The sequence below is a fragment of the Aphelocoma coerulescens genome, chromosome 8, assembly GCF_041296385.1.
Source record: "Aphelocoma coerulescens isolate FSJ_1873_10779 chromosome 8, UR_Acoe_1.0, whole genome shotgun sequence".
NCBI classification, from domain to species: domain Eukaryota; kingdom Metazoa; phylum Chordata; class Aves; order Passeriformes; family Corvidae; genus Aphelocoma; species Aphelocoma coerulescens.
In genome coordinates, this window is record NC_091022.1 from 7,540,027 (window position 1) to 7,560,430 (window position 20,404).

At 42.4% G+C, this 20,404-nt stretch overlaps 1 protein-coding gene across 3 annotated transcripts in view; it reads right to left on the bottom strand.

Moving 5' to 3' along the window:
* The window catches only part of KIFAP3 (kinesin associated protein 3), a 68,373-nt gene extending 60,221 nt beyond the window's left edge, over positions 1-8,152 (bottom strand). Inside the window, exons 1-5 of one of the 3 annotated variants that reach the window (XM_069022547.1) lie at positions 8,024-8,152; positions 3,422-3,553; positions 2,030-2,184; positions 856-911; positions 221-362 (exon numbers count right to left, since the gene is read on the bottom strand). In XM_069022547.1, the coding sequence (XP_068878648.1) occupies positions 221-362; positions 856-911; positions 2,030-2,184; positions 3,422-3,553; positions 8,024-8,055 (517 nt within the window). In that variant the 5' untranslated portion in view covers positions 8,056-8,152. The remainder of the gene's footprint in view (positions 1-220; positions 363-855; positions 912-2,029; positions 2,185-3,421; positions 3,554-8,023) is intronic. The other 2 variants (XM_069022544.1, XM_069022546.1) reach the window with 2 other exon arrangements.
* Between the last annotated feature and the right edge of the window lie 12,252 nt (positions 8,153-20,404).

Genomic DNA, 20,404 nt, shown 5'->3' on the forward strand with positions numbered 1-20,404 from the left:
GCAGAGGCCAGGAAGATTTCAGTATTAGGCCCACCTAAGACCAGTCTGAGCAGCTTCCATTTGTAGAGAGATCCAATTGGGCTTTGATGGCCACCTTATTATATACAGAGAAATAGAGTCTAGCAAACTAAAGAAAATCCCAAATTAAAGGTGAACTACTTTTCCCTGGACACAAATTAATAGCACATCAAGAGAAATTATCATTGGGTTTTAAAATTACCATTTATTAGCAGCTCTTCCAAATTATCAGGATTCCTGGCCAGCTGCAGAATGAGGGCAGAGCCACGCACCTTGTCAGGAATGTCCTCATACAGTAACTCAATGTACTCATCCATGTCATTGATATTGGCAACTTCATCAATCTGAAAGCAGTCAGAAGTAAGGGTTTCACAGAGAGATGGCAATTCAACACCAGCAATCACAATGTTATTCAGTCGTGAGACAAAAGCTTCTGAGTACACATCTTAAGCAAAGATAAAATACAAGTTAAAAAAACCCAACACATGCAGAATCACTGCCAATGAACACCGGGAAATCTGAGGAGATATAATTCCTAAAACCAAAGGATGCTCAGACACAACTCTGTGTCCTGTCCAATGTTCCAGACCTCACTGGCTGTCCTGCTGCATGCTATACTTAGAGGGGCAAGTATGCAAGTCACTTTATGTATGCAATTCTCTTTGTGGAGATAATTTTTTTCCATTGTGCAATATTTCCAAACCAAGTTCTTAGTTTAAAAAACAAGAAGCAGAAAAACACAAAAATTCAGCATTTCCTCTCCCCTCCTCCCTTTTATAACTGCTTACTGAAGTAGTAAACGGGGGTTTGCATTTCTCTTTTAACACCAATATTTACCTCTGTTCCTTCAAATGGGGGTGGATCTTTTGGCTTGCTGGTTTTCTCTTTCTTTTCTATAAAGAAAAAGACATTGGTGCAGTTAAGTTACACACATTCACAGACTAAACGTATATCCAGTGTTCTCATAATAAACACAGTTAAATCAAGGTCAAAGTCCTTTTGACCAGCTGATCTGCCAGACTAATTCAGGTTTCTGAAGCTGAACAGACCCTAAGCAGTAAGGCAAACCCTCAGCTGCCTTTTGTCAACTCAGTCTAAACGATCAGTTATAGCCCCATCAGCTGGGGAGACAGAGGGTAATAAACCTTAGAGCAAGCCCAGAGTGACAACATGCACTTCCACAGTGAGATACCTCAGCAGCTTTGATTGTGCTTGTGCCCTGTGACACACCAAGACACAGAAATGCAGAGAGAAAGAAGGTAAAACATGCAAAGTGTGTACAGTCAAACCACATATATAATATAAATCTTTGTTTTAAACTTGTCTCACTAGGAATCCAGCTCAAGAACAAAGCTTATCTTTTCACGGTTGCAAGAAACCTTACTAACCACAAGGTAATGTAGGATCTAATGTTTAGTATTAAACTGTCCCCTGAGCAAAAAGTTTAAGGTAAACTTAAGAATAAGTAGGACCACCAAAAGGCTAGGAACCTAAGATGACAAGATGAGAGAGAAATACCCCAAACTGTCTGCTACACCGTACCAAAGCTTGTCAGGCTCTGAAACTCTCCAGCTTTACACACAGCCCAAATTCAGCCTAGGCACACTATCCACCCTTGCAAGAGGTGATGCCAGAGATCTTTCTAGGAAGATCCTCACAGAGACTTTTGATGTCACTGCAAGTGCAGATTCAAAATGAAGAGGCTGCACCAAATAGCAGAATCTGTACCTCTCAAGTCCTGCTAAAGCACAAGGCAGCCAGTAAGAAGCATCAATGCTAAGTTTAACCAAAATAATAAAAAAAATTTCATTGTCAGAAAGGTAATTTCCTCCAATCTCACTCCAAGACCATAATTTTTTCCAAGGATGATTAAACCATGCATCTCCCCTACTGTCACTATCCCCAAAGAACTCATCAGGCACATTGGGATCTCAGCTAGAAACACCTCACACAGTAGTTGTTCAAGGCAGAGGGACCCCCATCCAAGCTACTTTGTGCCTGTATTTTTTACCTTTTCCTGCTGAGGCATCTCTGCGGTTCTGCAGGTAGTACAGCAGCTGTTCTACTTCTCCAAGCTTGGAAGGGTGAATGAGCTTGCATTCTTCAACAACCTTTCGAGCCAGGGAACCAATGTCCGTATTTGCATTAAGACTCTTCAGACGAATTCTGCAATACAGACAAGTCTCTTTTCAGTTCTTAAATTTTTTTCATCTTCAGTCCTTTGATTATGTTTACACAGTCATGAATTTCTTGAAGCAGAATGATCCTGATACACCCAGTGCCTGTGCCTTTCATGTCAAAGTGGTGTCTCTGAACTCCAAATGGCAAGCAACTGTCAAACAGATTTGATGAAGCGTAACTATCCATGAGCTGACAAGCAGCAACATTAAATGCAGCTGTAGGAACAGATCCCTAACAACCATCTTTGATACAAAAGACAGTAACTGATTTGCAATATACCCCATAAAAAGTGCACAGGACCACAAACGAGTACTACACACAAAAAAGTCCCAAATGAGAAACAGTTCTGGGTGTTGTCTGCACAGTAAGGTTCTTCTGGAGTGCCAGGAGCCTCCCACAGCTCTGGCAGATCTGCAGCCAGGTCCACAAGCAGTGAGCAGTAAGAAATCTCTGTGGGTGTTAACAACAGGGTGGAACAAAAAGGAATTCCACCACCCTGCAGATGCAAGTTATGCTTGCATCTGATGACAGAAGAATGCTTCTGATATCTTCAGAAATTTGAGACAATTTAAGGATTCTTTTTTTTTCCCCCCCAATTATTCTTATATGCACTCACACAGGTAGCCACTTCAGCTAAAATTTTCAAAAAGAAATCATTTTAGAGATAAAACCCCCTAGAATAGGTCCAACCTTGCAGCTTGAAAACTGAAGTTTTGATAGTTCTCTGGGCTTTTCCAGTGGGGAATATTTTAATGGTCTTGAAAGAAATTATCAGGCAAAAGTAAAATGCAGATACTGTAGTGAATTCACTGACTGGGCAGGGGCAGATCAAAACAACAGGAGAGCCAACAGCTGGAGCATAAGGCTGTCAGGAGGTTCTTGCAGTGGTATTTCTTGCTCCAACACGAACTACCATTTGCACAGGAAACAATCACTTTACTTTTCTCTGCTTCAAGTACCCATCATGTAAAACAGGAGTAATCACTTTTCTTTACAAAACACCTTAAAGGACATGGCTGAAAAGCAATTTACAGCATGTGTTTCACATGTTAACCTTCCTACGTACGTGTTATTTCCTGGCTTTGAAACCCTCTGCTAGCCCAGCACTAAGCTGCATGAAGATTATAACCTACAATTTCTTAGAAGCAAGGTAGTATGTTAAGTTATTGAATCTACGACTATGAAGATCGAAATAAACTACCAGATCTTGCTATGACCTTACATTTTCTGACATTCCTTGCGTTCCCCCAGCATGGGGTCTCCCAGCTCTCCCAGAATTGTTGCTTCCACTTCATAATGGACAATGAGGGCTTTCTCAGATGGATGCACATCTATGTTACCTCCTTTCACCTTCCTGTCATAAAGAGAAAAAAAAAAAAGATTAAATGAAGAGCTCAGAAAACATACCAGAGCAGAAATCAGTTACCTGCCTCCTGTTCTATTCAGACCCTAAAGCCAAGTACTGCTCTCCTTCCATACCATATTCCATCCCACACAGCTGTACCAAAGCCTGGTGCTAGTGGCATATTCTTGACTACTACGCATTGTACAGAAACATCCAAGCCACTGGTCAAGCCTAAGTCACAGAAATCAGGTAAGGAAAGAAATCAAAGTTATCCTGTTCCAAATTGCCACAATGAGCAAAAAGATGCATTGCACCAAGGAGGTGAATTTCCCATTTGATTCCCCATAACCTTGTCAGTATTGACAAATCTTTGTTTAATGGCCTTCACTTAGTGGAGTCATTTAAAAACAGATTTTTTTGTCACCCTCTTGGCTACTTCTTAGTAGTTAAAATTCTACAAGACTGAATTACAAATAATTTGTATTTCAATTTAACTATTCTCTTGAAGCACAAGCCTCTTTGCTACTGCTCTTCACCTCACTGTGCCTGCTGCCAGGCTTGAGGGATTACAAAAATCAACAGCTGCCATCAAAAGATATAAATCATGTCTACCTGCTTTTCTACAGCTACAGATACTTGGGAAAAGTATTCTTTAGGGAAGTACTCTGGGGCATGTCAGTGCCAAAAGGGCCTGTCCTGCTCTCCCCTCCTTTGTGCCAACAATTCTGTGTCCACAAGGCTCCTGAGGAAAGGCTCAGATGTATGAAGATACACCTCATTTCTGTTTTCAAGCAGTGGCAGAACCACATCCAGAGAATACAGTGACACATTTTTTATTTATTGGTGAAGATGACACTTGTCCCTTTTCCACTTGGTACTGCAAATCAAATAGGTACAGTCATGCCATAAACCAGGCTGCTAAAACACTGCAGATTAAAAACATCTCCAAAATGTGGATTTAGCTTTTGGGATGTGGGTTGTGTTTTTTGTTGGACGTTCAGGTTTTTTAGACAGATCATGTCCATAAGGAGAATTACAAGTGGCTTCACCAGTAGTCATATCAGCAGGTAGCCCTGGCATTGGGTCAATTGGATCAGAGAAAACAACTTCAACCTCATAGAGCTGAAAATGTCAGCAAATCCAGATGCAGCCTGTGGTGTAACCACTCTCAGCAGAAAATGTTTGAGATTTGTCTCCATCTACCCAGCTACTCTGGTGTCCACTTTCCCTTCTGCAGAATACAACTGCAAAAAATACCTTTGTCTTGAGATACAGCCAAAAAACCCCACAAACCACAGAGAAGTCTGCTGCGGGAAGTGAAGAGTCCAGTTCCAGCTACCAGCCTTGCACGGACATAAAGCTACAAAGCAAACAAATATATCTCCCTGCTAGAGAGCAACATTTTCCATGAGAGTATAGCAAAACTCCATTTATGACTTAGGGGTTTTTTGAAGATATTTGGGTTTGCTTCCCTTTAACAGTACCTTGACACAGATGTTTCATTACAGTATGTTCTCTGTTCTCACAAGGTCCAGTCTTGCAGGAGAGAAAGCTTATGGCAAATCTATTTCAAAAGAATCCAGCTCTCACTCCCCACCTCCAAATATATTTCTCCCATATTAAGATCTACCAGGAGATGCCAACTGCTCCTGACTCAGGCTCCTGACAGTCAAAGCTCTGATTAGTGACAGCTTAGTAATATTTACAGATAGAAAGAAAAGGATGGGTAGACAACAGGGGTTTGGTAAAGTTTTACAAGAATAAAGATGAACTAACAGCTCATCATTGCCAAAAGGACTAGATCTTCCCATGTTTCCCTGCTCCTGGCAGTCACTTTGGAGTTCAACATGAGGGCTCATCAATCCCTGTCACAGTCAATTGCAGCAATCCAACAGAAAACTCTCCATATTTTGGAGAGAGGAAGCTTTTCAATGCGTCACAGAACTGAAGTTGTCTATAGAAAAGGAACAACACTTCCCATTTATTATCAGGAAAAAGAAGGAGTGAAACCTCCTCCTTTTGGCAACAGTAAACCACTGATGAGCTTAGCAACCAGGAGAGTCTTAGCTTAAGACTGCTTAAACTGTTTTAGGACTTCTCACATTTAATTTTTCCTTAAGAGGGACAGATGTGTAAATCGACCAACTTACAGCTGCAGAGATTTTCTGCCCTCTCACACTGACAAACACCCTCTCTGCCTGAGCTATTTCTGAGCTAATGAACTCACAAATCAATACACAGCCAAGTTCCCTCTCTGAAAATCCTAACTTGTGAAATACTTGAGGACCTACACTAAAATGTACTCCCCAGCCACTGAAGTTGTTTTTCATTTGGAAAATACTGCATTCAGATTGTCAGCATCACAAGGTACATCATTATTTACAGAAAAAAAAATCCTCTCCCCCAAATCTACAAACATCTTTTTTACCAATTTTTTACACATTTTGAGTCTGTAAATTATTTCATAAAACACTTTAAACTACAAACATTATAACAAGTAGAAGCAGCAATGTACTGGGGAGCTCTCATGCACATCAGCCTGTCCTTTCACTTCACTGCTTGCTTTGTCAACAAGAACGCAGTTCAGTTCAAGGTTTAAAAGAGGAAAGCCTTTTCTACAGACAAAAGCTGGACAAGCTGAGCTCACATAACCAAGGCTGGAGTGTTAATATTCTTTATTAACTAATTCCTTTAGAGGGAAAAAGCAAAAGCAAACTATCCTAATGAAAAGTGGGACAAATGGCGCACGTGGGTAAAGCTGAAAATCCAATAACAAATCCCAGCAAGTCAGACTTGGTGGGAGGGGGAGTGCTCATGGAGGATGACAGAGGGAAACAGGGAACAGAGGAGTACCAGACTTGCACACCAGCCTGGTCACATTAAACAGCACAGCAGGTAGTTTTGGGTTTGTGCTCCCAAAAAAAGAAAGAAAACTACACTTGTTGCAAGGATGACTACAAAGGAAAGATTCCTTCAAAATCACGTAAGATGGCACGAACTGAACATGCAAGGCTAAAAACCAGACACTACTCCAAAGATACAGCTATTGATTTAATTAAGGGTGGCCATTTAATTTTTACCCATCATAGCACTGTTATGACAGAACTAATGTTCAAAGATTATCAGGAGGGGTTTTTTCCCTGCACTGCTTCCAACTATGGGTCCTAATATGTGGCATATAAGGGGAGAAAAAGCAAAACCTAGACAGTTTAAACAGGAAATTTTGCAAATACTAGTACCCGGAAAGGAAGTAAAAAACAAGAGAAGACTAGGAACTCCTTACGATTCAAGACATGATGGATAAAATCACCTGCATGATAGGAGCAAGTGACACTGCTCACACATCACATCTGAACAGAGGCCTAGATGACCTGGCATCTTTTGGAATTGAGTCACTTTTCCTCTGAAACAACTGACAGAGATCCTGTAGTTGCCAACTCAGACCCTATTCTTTACGCTGACTGGTCTCATTGCCAAATAGATAAAGGCACCATTCATTCATTACATCTGCAACATCAAACCCAGACCATACACTTTATATACCACAGCTACCTCTTCCATTCATGTCACTTGTCCCACCCAATCTGCCATGACATACTCTCAAACTCTCCTCTGAATCAGTCCATGTCTCCCAGCTGCTCTCTGAACCTGACCTTACTGTCTCTTATCCCATCCCTGACCCCCAAATCAGCCACCTGCCCCATCCCAACACCTAATACACAATGACCCTCCTCACTCATCTCCTAAGAGCATCTGTTCTCCTTTCAACTTGCTGTCACTTCAGTGCCTCATCCCTAGCACATCAAAAAATGCCACCACAGCCATCCCCAGACCAGAGCACCCCTCCAAACTACCACCTTTCCCCCAGCAGTACCCACCCCCATCTCTCTGCCTACCCTGTCTTTGTAACCTACACTGATCCTTCACCCTCCCTGTCCTCATTCAAGTCTTCTGCCCAACAGACTGGAGCAGGCTGAGGGGGGACTGCCTAAACAAATCTATCTCCTATTCCCAAACCCCTCACCCATCTTACCCACCACACCACAACCTCCAGTAAGCTTCCAAAACAGCCATTCTTCACTCCCGATACCTCCACCCACTTCATCATCTCCCCTCTCAAAATACTCTCTATTGTCACCTCCCCATCTAATATTTCCCATCCATCCCCAAGCCAGTCCTCACTACAACCAGCGACACCTCAGCCCCTCACTCCACCCCCTCTCCACAGCCCCTTCTTGTCCCCCAACCCACCACTACCCACTCACCGCCCACCACACCTTCAGCTCCCCTATATTCCCCGAACCACAACCGTCCATCCACCCCTCTGCAACAACCCGCAACACCTGTATCTCCCACCCCACAACCTGACACATTCCATCCTTCAGGACAAGCTACCGCGCCTCAACCGCCACGGTCTCCCCCCACCCCGTTCATCCCCAGCACGAACTGCCGTGCCTCGTGCCCATCCTCTCCGGTTACCTCTTGAGGTACCGGGCGTCCTCGCTCTGCATGGCGGCGGTGAGGGGCTGCGAGGGGATGGGGGGGGGGGCGGCCCGAGCAGGGCGCGGCCCCGCGCGCGGTGCTCGTTACCAGGGAGAGCGCGAGCCGAGCCCCGCCCCGCCCCGCCTCGCCCCGCACGCGCGCTCTGAGCACGCGCCGCCAGCCCCCGCGCACGCGCGCCACTCTCTCTGCCCGCCCCGCCTTTCCCTCCCCTTTAGCGCCCCCTGCAGGCGCGGGGGAGGCGCTGCCCCGCCGGGTCCTGGCTCCTCACGGGCTGTTTGCTTACAAAGGATCAGGAGATGAACGGAAGAAGCTGGGTTTTCCCTCTAAATGTGTACATAAGAGTTAAGTTTCTAAACTTGAGACGTTGCGTTTCTGGGCGTTAATATGACCAGCTGTGGTTCAACCTGGAAGAGACTTGACCGAGAGTAAGAATTGACCCGAACTCAAGCTACAGTAGAGGTCGGTGGGTTGGTACCCTTTACTTAGTCCTCTGTATTTATTTAATGTTTATTATTTTGAAATTGATATACATCACTGCCATCTCCTGACAAATCATGAAATAGGCTTTCAATTAATCAGGAAGTTGTATTTGGTGAGAAGTACTTCAGGACCTGTGAGCAGCAGGAGTGAGGGCACTTTGTGTTCACAGGATCACAGCATAGCTGGAGTTGGAAGGGACCTCTGGAGATGATCCTGGCCAACCCCTCTGCCAAGGCAGGGTCACCCGGAGAGGTGACACAGGGATGCATGCAGGTGGGTTTGGAATGTCTCCAGAGAGAGAGACTCAACCACCTTCCTGGTTCCGCCATCACCCTTTGCAAAAGAAGTGCAAAGAACTTCTTCCTCATGCTGAGGTGGAACTTCTTGTGTTTCGGTTCATGGCCATTGTTCCTCATCCTGTCACTGGACACCACTGAAAACAGTCTGGCATCATCCTCTTGGCACCTGCCTTTGAGACATTTATACAAATTGATGAGATCCCCTCTCTTCTCCTGACGAAACTGCCCCAGCTCCCCCAGTCTCTCCTCATAAGAGATGCTCCAGACTCTGTGTGCAGTATTTAGAGGAGGACTGAAGAAGGGCTATTGTGGTGTCCTGCCCCATTATGGCCATCTGAATTGGTCACTGGTCCTCAGCAGCAGCTCTTGGCTAAGCCCAGCCTTAAGGCAGCCTTGGTGTTTTGAAACATAATCTTCCTTCTGGGTCAGCAGCACTGCTGCCCAGCCACTGAGGCACAGAGAGCACAGAGATGATACTGCTGTAGCTCCAGACTCAGGCAAAATAGCTGCAAGTCCAAAAGCATATTGGAAAAGTTACACTGTACAGCCAGCACCTGAATCCTCTGTCCCTTCATCTTGTTTCCAAGCCTCTCTAAAGAACAAGCAAACAGCATCATATCCAGGATGTATCAGAAAGGATCTTAATGGGCTGTAGTTTTCTGGAGTGCTCTTGCTGCCCCGTAACATACAACCAAAAATTCTGTCTACCCAGAGTCGTAGGGGTAATACAGAAATAAATACTAGACAACAAAGCTTTTGCTTTTATTGTGGCAGAATGTTAAGCATAAATACTTAATGTCTACTGATCCTATTAAAGACTAAGAATTTTTATACTTTCATAATCTGTAACCAAGCAGAATAAAATATTTTGTGGTATCCACACAGTGCCCTGCCTTTGTTTTAACAGAAAATAGAAAAAGAAAGTACCCTGAGAAATATGAAGTGCTACCTTAGTGCAATGAATTTACAAAACATTGCTAGAACACAACGCCTTTGTTACTATGTTTATTCTATTTTTATCACAGTAATACTGTCATAAAGAAAAAAATATAGCTACCTAATCAGAATGATAATTCTCCAGTGATAGCAGCAGCTCTCCAGATAAGCATAAGCCAAACATTAAACTCTGAAGCCATATAAATAGTCTGATATTTACTGAGCACCTAGTACCTGACAATCTCCATTTATTTCACTATGAATTTATCTCGTTTATCTGGTCACATATGCCTATGAATGGAGAATAGTTTTAGACACCTATGGAAAGTAGGTCAAAGATTACAAGATGAGAATGATACTAAAGAATGTGAGACCTGAAAAATATGAGTAAAGAAACATTTATTCTAGTTAAGTGTGCCATGATGTTTCGGCTAAAATTGGGTGTTTGTCAGGACCTGAAGGGACAGCAGAGGCTGTCTCAGCCTGGCAGAGTCCAAATGAAATACCTCAGCTTTGTAGGGATTGAGCCACCAGAACTGCCAAGATCAGATAATTCTGTTGGTCAGTGACAACTAGTTGATGCTGGGTTTAGAAAACCACATCGCATAAATACCAAACCCCATGTATTGTGTGGTAGAATCCTTTAAAATTAAATTGTAGAGCACATGCTGCCTGAGGTTTTGTTCTACAGCCTGGCCCTGAACTTCTGATGTTGTATTGCACCATTTCCTTACATCCCTTTCCTTATAGTGTGGTGAGGTTTATGGGATGAGACTCTGGAGATCCCCTCACCTGCATGGTAGAAGTGCATGTGAGGAGGAGAAAAGAGAGTGTGGTATTTGGGGCAGAAGGGTGATCAAGTTGCAAGCAGAAGCTGGCATGTACAAGATCTTTGTGTTTCTACTTTTTTCTTTTGTTTGGGGGATTTTGGAGTAGTTTGGTTTTTTTCTTAGAACAGTTGTAAGAAATATTGTTCTGGAGTCAGGTTGAAGAAGAGACTTTTTGCAGTGAGGGAGGAAGGCTGTGAAAGAGCATGGGAGTTGCAGAGAAAATCAGAACAGGAGGAGAATGGTGGAGGAAGTTGCATGAAGAGAAGTTGGGCAGGAGGAGTGAAGCAGGTGGGTAAAAAAGAGGAAAAACAGAACTGTGGAGTGTTCTCATATGGTAGATGTATGTACGTGTACATATATATATAAGTATATGGCAGATTAAGCACAGATGAAGTAATTAACAACATTTTTATGCAAAAAACCCCCAGATTTATATTTTTTGGTCAAGGTGCAAACAGATGTTATTAACCGGATGGACAGAATACACTCAGTGACATTGTAGCAGCACCCACCACATTGCCTCATGGTAAACCTGATTTTATTTCTTCCTGTTTGTTCTCTTATGACTGAAAAGTACTGATACTAGCAGTGAATTTTAAGTCAAAAATGATGTTTCCCTTGTCTTCGATGAGCCCTTAGTATATGACATGGCTGCATGTTGAAAATGCATTGGGACTGGTTTCTTTCACATCACCGTGAAAAAAAAATCAAACAAAATAACCAACACTGTTTTTCTGTAGCAATGGAATTGTTAAAATGTAATGGACTAATCTCATGTCTCGTGGAGTTGAGAAACCAAAGCAACCCTGAGATTTGTAATCTATCCATTGAAGATTGCATTTTGCTCTCTGGAAAAAAAATAATTCAGTGGTTTTGTAGAGAAAAATCATGAATACAGGATATTTTCCTAGACCTTGTAAAATGAACTGTGCATAAAACTACTTAAGATTCTTTATTAGTTAAAATAAAGTAGAGCACTCTGAAAGGATGACTTCCAGGGAAACATGTGAGGTGATTAGACTGTGCAGCTCAGTGGGAGATGGAGATGCTGTTGTTCTGACGTGCTGTCACACAGTAAGTGATTGAGGAATGGAGGTAATAAACCCTGGGCTTAAAAGTTTATGCTGGGAGGAGGAAGTGAGACAAGGCAAAGCAAAATCTGATATGCAGAGGGAAGGTCTGGCTTAGCTCTTCTGGATGGAATTAATCTTGGAGCGCAGATCAAGGTGATTCTTGAATGCCTTTTTGATCAGCAGTGATAGGGACATCTGTGCAAGAGAAGGGCATTTTCAGTGACACATGATCATGCTGGCAAATTCTGGTTGCTTTTGTTATTCTTGAACATGAGACTTTACAAAAATGAAAACAAGATTCTCCATTAAGAGCTTGATTTTTATTTTATAATATATTTAATCCAACACTGAGCTAAGTAAATGCATCAATTTGCAACTCATTCAAACCGGGGAAGAAAATTACCTGTCGGTTTTCCTTGTTTCAGATGTAAAATGAAACATCCAAAGATGTGAAAAGAAACAGACCTCTTCAAAGAGTTTTCTTTTGACTATTCACTGTAGAGCAGAGTGTGTTGTTTTCTCCTTTGGCCTATTGAAATCAGAATTGCTGCCTTCCATGGAATTGCTCTTCTTTGATGGCCTTGTAGCTCCTTCTGGAGCTGGAGTTGTAGTAAAGTAACTATCTACATGGACTTCCAGTGCCTGCCTTGAGACCAATCCTGTAAGAGGGAATTTTGCTGAGAGAAAGAGCATGTTGTATATTTTCACAGCATCTTAGAATCATGGAGGTTGGAAAGACTTTTAAGATTGTGTCCTAGAATAAACCTAACACTGCCAAAGCCACGACTAAAGCACATCGCCAAGTGCCACACCTACCTGTCAGTATGTTCTGGATGTATATGTTCAGTATTTGTGCTGCACTAGGGTTCGCATATTCCATTTCTCCTAATTTTCTGACAAACAGCCCAAAAAGATTAAATATGGAAGTGTCCATAAAAGAATGAACAGATGGCCTTTCTCTGTTCTTGTCATCTCGTGACCCCTAATGACAATGATGGGGATTTCTTGTGCAAAATTCTGGTTCTGCTGAAATCAATGAGAGTTTACCACTGACCCCAGTGGGGACAGAATTTCACCTCTTAATGTTTATTAGATGCAGCAGGCAGAAAGCAGACTCATAGCTATAAAGGCTGTGGCATTTTATGGTTCTGACTCTGCAACCACTCAGGCACATGCTTAATTTTGCCACAGTAATAAAGTTAAGCACTAGCTAAAGTGTTTTCAAGGAGGGGTCTCTTTTACACTTGAAAAAGTCTATATTTCATTCCCCTTCAAAATTCCTCCCCTTCAAAAGAAAAAGATTCTGCATGTGGTCATCAAATTGTTTCTACTTTGCACAACAATAATTGCCTTTTTTTCAGTTTTTGTCAAAAAAAAAAAAGCAAAGGGAGAACAAGGAATGAGTACCTCAGCTGAAGTGGTGCTGCTCTGGTGACATTTGACTTAACTCATTTCAAATGGATTCAATAGGAAAATACCAATTTTTCAATATTTATTCTAAATACCTCAGACCATGGCTATTTCCTTTAAGAAGTGAAGATTTTGCACAACACTTCACAGCCAAAATCTTTTTGTTAAGTTTTTAACTATCATGGACAACACCAGCATTGTTCTTCATATCAGGGAAAATCCTTCTACTTTTACAGATAGTATTTTTGTATTTGTTTCCACCTAATTTTAGCCTAACTACATAAGGAGTGTAGCAGAGTGGAAGTACAAGGAGAGGCATTCAAGCTAGATGAATTCAGACCTGAAATAAAGCATAACATTTTAGTGGGATAGCACTTAACACATGGAATGACTTACCATAGGATTTATGAGTTGATGTTTCCTCATTCTTACCAGTCTTTGTATCAGGAGTTTAAGAAAAAGAATGTGGGTGAGTGTACAGTAAATCCTTTCACAGGGTCTGCCCTGATGCTAATTTGTTTTATTTACATCATGAAAGGAACCAAGCAGAGGCTGAACTTGTGTTTGATTTAGTGCACTTACCCCTTCGCCCTGCTTGGTGAAGGAAAGGCAGGAGAGCATTTGGGGCACCTGGAAGAGACTGTCAGAGGAGGATGGTGATGGTGTTCAAAACAAGGTGTATGGGGTGGCAACAGAGAGGTGGAAGAGAACATGGGGTGAAGAATATTCCTTCACTCTCCCAGCTGTGCTTTCCAGGAGCCTGGAAAGCACTGGAGGAAGGAAGAAACAGGGACTGGTCTGGCTGGCCATGGATAAGAAAATATGAGAGACCAGGAGTTCAGCTCTTGAAATTACTGGTTCTCAGGAGCTTCTGGGTTACAATAATGGAAGTTTTACAGTGCTGTTGAGCTGTGTGTTGAGAAAACAATCCTTCAGCTTTCAACTAATTTAGTTACCATCTGTAAGCTGTTTAAGCAATTCCCCTTATTTCACTTGCCCCATTTAATTTTGCTCTGTATGCTTTTTCTTCATTCCACCTCCTACATGTGCATATGTGCAGGCACAGAGAAGCACATAGGTGTGCAGCTGAGGATTTTCTATAGAACTGGAAAACACAGTTGTCACTGATGTTCTTTGTGGGTAGAACAGGGTAATGCTACATTACTGTAACCCATCCACAGACTGGCGGCATTTTGCTGTGGGGACCTGTGGTCTGTTCCTCACACCAGTGTATTTTATATAGACACAGAAAGAGTGAAGTACATAAATAAAAAGTTCTTTGTGCTACAAAGCTCCAACATTGGCATTTCTGTGGATTTCTGAGTTTTATTTTGTACAAAACTCAATTTGCTACTGGATTTCAGATTTCAAAGTTAGCATATTAAAGTTGTCCTTAGTTCACCCAGCCAAGCATCTCATATGTTTCCTAAGATTCCCCTGGAACCCAGGGGTATATCAGTTATCGTGGCAAGGCATAGTGAGGTGAGTTAATTAGTAACATTCCAACATATCCTGGGCTTTATTGGCTAGTAGTGAAGAATCCCAGAAGAAGGAAAGCACTGTAATTGTGCCAGATCCATCCTGTGTTTCCTGTAGTTTTGCTCTTGAATTTTTTTTATATATATTGTCTTGGTGCCAGTGTTCGTGGTCTCTGAAATTAAAAGCATTTCTCATAAAGGGGATTATGAGATTAAAAATATTGCTCATAAAGAACACATTGATCCTCACTGGGAGGATGACAGACATAAAAACATCAAATTACTGATGTCACCAAATAAAACTTATTTAGGAGATAACAGTACATTTTTAAACAAATAGTGGGGTTGCGTTAGATTTACAAACTGCAAGAACTTTCCTTCCCAGTGTGCTCATTCTTCATTTATCATTTTATAAGAAAACCCCTTAAACTAAAAGTTAGTCTCATACAAATGTCACTTGCTAGCTTTCTTGCTAATCCAGAGGAAATATTATCCTAGTGGTCCCTGAGGTCCAATGTCTAGGTGTTGGATACATGATAAACTTACTTGAAGCTTTCTCAGTGAGATATAGTCCTCTGGAGACAGCTGTGGATTTAATTTTTCAAGCTTTAGTACAACCTAACCTCTTAAAAATAAGATTTAAGTTTCCCTTGTCAGGTCACTTAAGAGTTCCTTCTTTTATTTTACTTTTTTTTTTTTTTTTATTTCTCTCCTCTGCTACTTGCCCAGACTGTTAATCCCCAGCCTCTGGAGGAAACATTTAACCATTTTAAACCTTTCATGTCTTGATCATTTTTTGGTTCCAAAGGACAACACACATACATTTGGGTTTTGAATTGTTCTAGTCTGAGAGTTAATCTAGAAAGTATCAGTGCAAAGCAAACAATTTCCAGTCTTGATCATGTAGGTTTCCACTTCAGTTCTGAACAGAGGTGATTTCTGCAAATTTTGAGCCACTCCTCTGTGTAAGAGCAGTATTTCATACAAAGAGGTGTATTTATAGTCTCTGCAGTCCATCTTCCTGTGTGTTTATGCTGTCCAAGAGCTGAGTTTAATCTAGTTTTCTTGCCCCTCGATGTTTATCACTTTGTGTTTCAGAAATGGAAAATTTAATGTTCCTAGGCATGCACAGGATTAAACTGGCGAGTTCCTGATATTGAGAAACTGCACACAACTCGGAGACAGGTTAAGGATGAAGCCTGATCAAGCCAGCAGTGTCACAGACCCTGAAATGTATCAGAAATGCAAGGGGTATTATACTCCTGATACTTTTACTGATCCACAAAAAATGCTGCTTACAGCTCCTGATCCCCTCTCATCTCCCTGGTATGCACACACACATACACACACAGGCTTCTCACAGGCTTCTGCCAGACTGTTCCTTCTCAGGAGCTAAAGGTGCCAGAGGTCTTTCCAGGTCACTTGTCATATTTGTTCCCTGCAGTCAACTTTTCTTTATCTTTTCAGCTCGTTTTGCTTTGACTTCCTGAGGAAATTAGTTTTATCTTGCCTTACCTATGACTGCATTCATCAGGTCTATTCTCCCTCCCTCTTAATAACCTCATGACATGTTGGCCAAGTGCAATCACCACTGAAAGATGTGCACAGAGTCTGGAAGTTAATTAAATTTCTAGAGGTTTGTGTGCTCTGGCTGCCAGGTAGATGAGGGAGAGACCCATCATAGGGACTGTGCTGAGGGAGAGTTAAGCAGAGTTCAGCTCTTTGGCAGCGGTGAGGGGTCAGTCCCTCTGTGCACACTTGCCAGACAGACAGACAGAGCAGAGGAACTGCTGGCCAGAGCAGCTCCAGACTGGCTGCAGTACAGGCAGTTTCTTGTCCAGGGTGGATCTTTCCTAATAGATGGCAAGTGAGAGGAGCTATGGGGCTTATTTCAGATAGAAGCAGAAAGACAGATCTGAAAGAAACTCATATTGCTCTGTGGCTCACAGAACAATATATTTTCCAGTTTAGTTCTAACTGTTCTAACTGTTCTAACTGAAAGGATGTTCACCACCATTGCTGTGAAATGTGCTGCTGTATCAGATCAGGGAAATGCCAGTCTGATGTTTGCCATCCCAGCCAACAGCAGGGAGGGATCCACAGAGCTCCAGATCTGAAAGTCTGGATCTTTACATCTCTGCCTCTGCAAAAAAGAGATGCAGATTGAGAAGGTTAAATGCTCTCTGTCATCCATGGTGTGCCCACAGCACTTCTTTCTATAGTTCTGTTCTTACCCATTGCACTCTCTTCTTTCTCAGGGTGGAGTTTCTCTTTTGTCAGGATGTCCACACTCCACAGGAAGGCTGTACCCTCCTGGCATCACCACTCTCATGTCACATCACCAGCATGTGCCCTGGTTTTCCCACACTGGGGGACTTCATGCCTGGGCCTTCTAAGAGTTCAGGAAAATACCTGGCTGTGGATGCAAATATGCTGCTAGCAAGAATTTCTCTTGCTTCTTTCCAGTCCCGTGAGATATTTTTCTCTCTCACAGAAGAGATTAGTAGAGTCCTATAAACTATGAACACCTGCAACCTTGCAAAGCCTTGTTTATGGTACAGCAGGAAAATATTTGACAATGGATGTTTTAGGATTTTAGCTGATCACCCCAAGGGGTGGCTGATCCTTTGACCAATTAGACTATGAAGAAAAAAAGTCTATAAAAGAGTTGTAAAATAATTAAATAAAGGAATCTTGCTGCACAATTCTTCTCTGTTGGATCTCTCTTCTCCTCCCTACCACTGCAGGATACCGTGATACCTGGTCTGGCTCTGTGCAGGAGTAGCATGTAAGTGCTAAGAACCAGCCAAAGCATATTTCCTACCTAATGGATTTAGGCTGTTCCCTAGGCTCTGCTGCCAGTGGCTGTCAGACACAGGATAACTGGGCAGTAGCTCTTTGGTCTGAGCAGATGGGTCAGTCTCATGCCTTGGGTAGGAAGGATCCAGCTGAGAGGAAGTGGAAAGGCATGTTTTTTCTGGCAGTGTTGTGTGCTTTGATGGTGTGGGTTGCCATCTTCCTTTTGCTTTGGAATTGAAAATAAATCCTTGAGAGACTTTTTACCAAAGCGTTTCTGGCAGTTGTATGCCAGAGCTGAAAGACATGAAGGCTAACTTATGTCCCACTTGCCCAGTTCTCCCTGAGGGGTTTCTGTATTGCTTTTTGTGCTGTTTCCTGCATGTGCAACATCTTCTTTATCCCTGCTCTCCAAACCACTATCCCCTCTGGTCATTCCTTATAACATTCTTCTTATGTGCAGTCCTCAATGGCCGAGACAGGCAGTTTCCAGAGCCCTTCCTCCCTGGTAAGAGCTGTGCCTGCATTCTTAGACAGAGCTACAGGGGCATAGGAATTATGCACATTCACACGCACAAGGCTACAGCAGACTTGATCCTGCATTTCCCAAAACCCACAAGCCTCACCACTCAGCCAGGAGGAGATTTTTGTTAGCTTTCACCTCAGAAAGGAGCTTTACCCTGCGCTTGAGCCAACAGAGGGCAATAGACTCAAAATTCAGTATTGAAAAGAAATGTTTTTAAAAGATGACTCTGAGCAGCCCAGCCCTTACTGTATGTGGAGTCACATATCATAGTGAAAGGCGGCATTCCATGCTGGACCTAAAACCTTCTCAGGCTCCATCAATTAAACCACCACATATGGGGTGGAAGAGACTCAGCAAGGAACTCTCACTAGGGTTCAATGAAAACCAGATGTTGTGGGCACAGCTGTCATGCTTCTTATCAAGAACAACAGAGCAGCCCCTGCTGCAGTTTCATCAGGAACCCTGCCCTTCCTTCCCTTCATCCTCAGCACTACTGAGCATCCCTAACCAGAACCAAATAAAATCCTCACGGCCAAAGCATGCAGGAGTCCTCCCCAAATATTGCTATTTACGTTAGCATACTGTTTGTGGATCTCCAAATCAGGGTCCTGCTGGGACTGTCACTGTGCTTGGGACATGATCTTCAGGCTCCTTCTCCTACCTAAGAGTGGCTTCTCTCACTCCCTTTATAATGTAATTTAGTTTTGGCACCAGAGCTAGAAGGATTAGAGGGAAAAAAGTGTGTATTCCCTCCATAGGGATAGAGCTCTGGCCAATTTCAGTTACATTAATTTTAATGTATTTACCCATAGGGCTCAGATGTGTTTTGTTGCTTTAGATGGAATTCCAGATTGCTAAATTCCAATTGTATAAATGATAACAGATTGCTGCTGTGTCTGCACCCATGAAAACGCATGGGAATTGTGCAGGATATGCCCTGAAGGGTGTGAGTCATCCTGACCTACAAGCAGTGAACTCTGCTTTGGAAATGTGGTTCAAAGCAAGGGTTTCTCCTGAGACATAAGAAGTCCTATCCTCCCAAGGTTGGGTCTTTGCCCAAGGACTTGCTTTGCTCTGCATTTCCTTGCCACAGAGTGATTTTGCAAGACTGACCAGTCTGCTGGTGACAACATTATTCTTGTTTGCATTTGTAAATGATAGCTGAAACCAAATTTACCTGAAACTGATTGCAAATAGACAAATTAAAAATAAGAAGGGAAATAGCCCTGCAAACAAACCAAAACATTTTGTTTGGCCTGACACAGAAATTTTTTTGTGTGTGAGAAAAGGGCAGTATTTGAGTTTCTCATCAACCCAAAGTACTTTTTTTTTGTCAATTCCACAGTAAACTCAAAACGAAAGTATTTTCGCAGTAATAATTTTGAAAACTGCTAAGTCTAATTGGACCCATGAGTGGTGTTTAGGATTGTGACTAAGAGTTCTAGACCTCAGCAAGTCAGATAATTTGTGCATCCGCTCTCATATTGCTGTTTTCCAGCCTGACACCCAGACAGGGGCATTCACTGCTGCTCTTAATAAGCCACCAAAACTGCAGCCAGAACAACCCAGGCAGCAGTCAGTTGTAAAGGTTACCAGCTGCCATCCAACCTGCAGCTGTTCTTCGCTGCCCTCAGAACTGCACATGTGCCCTCTCCCTGTGCCTTTTCTGTCGACATCATCCCATGGTTCTCAGGAACTCTTAAAAACCTGTTATCAAAGAGAAAACAAAAATTACTTGCTTTAACTGCATCTATTCCTGACAGCATATGCCAAGTATTAGTGTGAGGGAGAAGAATGACTTGAGGTCTTTCTAAGATAAAGAGAAATCTTACAGCAGTCCTGATGTCATCTGTGTGGAAATTAGATTGCATACCAGGTGTTTTGTAAGCAGAACACAGTAATTTAAAGGAAAAATTGACCCTTTGTGACCTATATGATATGTGGAGCTAGTGCACATGTTTTTATTTTTCTCTTCTGTGCAGCGGATATGTTTCAGAAGTAGTTTGTACAGCTCGAATCTGCAGAGACAGGTAGTTACCTACTAATATAAAAGCAAGTCCAACTCCTCTTTAAATACCCTGATGCTCCAACAAACAGATCCGCCTTGGATCTTGCAACAACTCATCATAAGCCATCGATACCTTATTTTAAACCTGCTACTTAGGCAGAGATCAGCTGCAGGTATTTTAACAAGAAGCCACTCTAGCTGATCCCTCATTTTAATTTCTGCTAAACCTCTTGTCGCAGAACTGCCTGATCTCGTGGGAAGGAAGAGGAAGTCACACAGAGGAACTATTTGCTTACCCACTAAATACAAGCGCATTCTTATTTTAGACCAGAAGCTGTTCAAGCCAATGACTGTCATGCATTATGGATGTGTAGACTGTTACTTTAGTTTACTCCAATTTATCCAGAGGTCTGGATTCTCCAGGGTCCCTACCACCAAGAAAAAGAATGGCTAGCTGGTTCCAACTTCAGAAAGAGTCAAATGGCCATTTGGGAAAGGAAACTAAGGCTGAGATGTGGGTT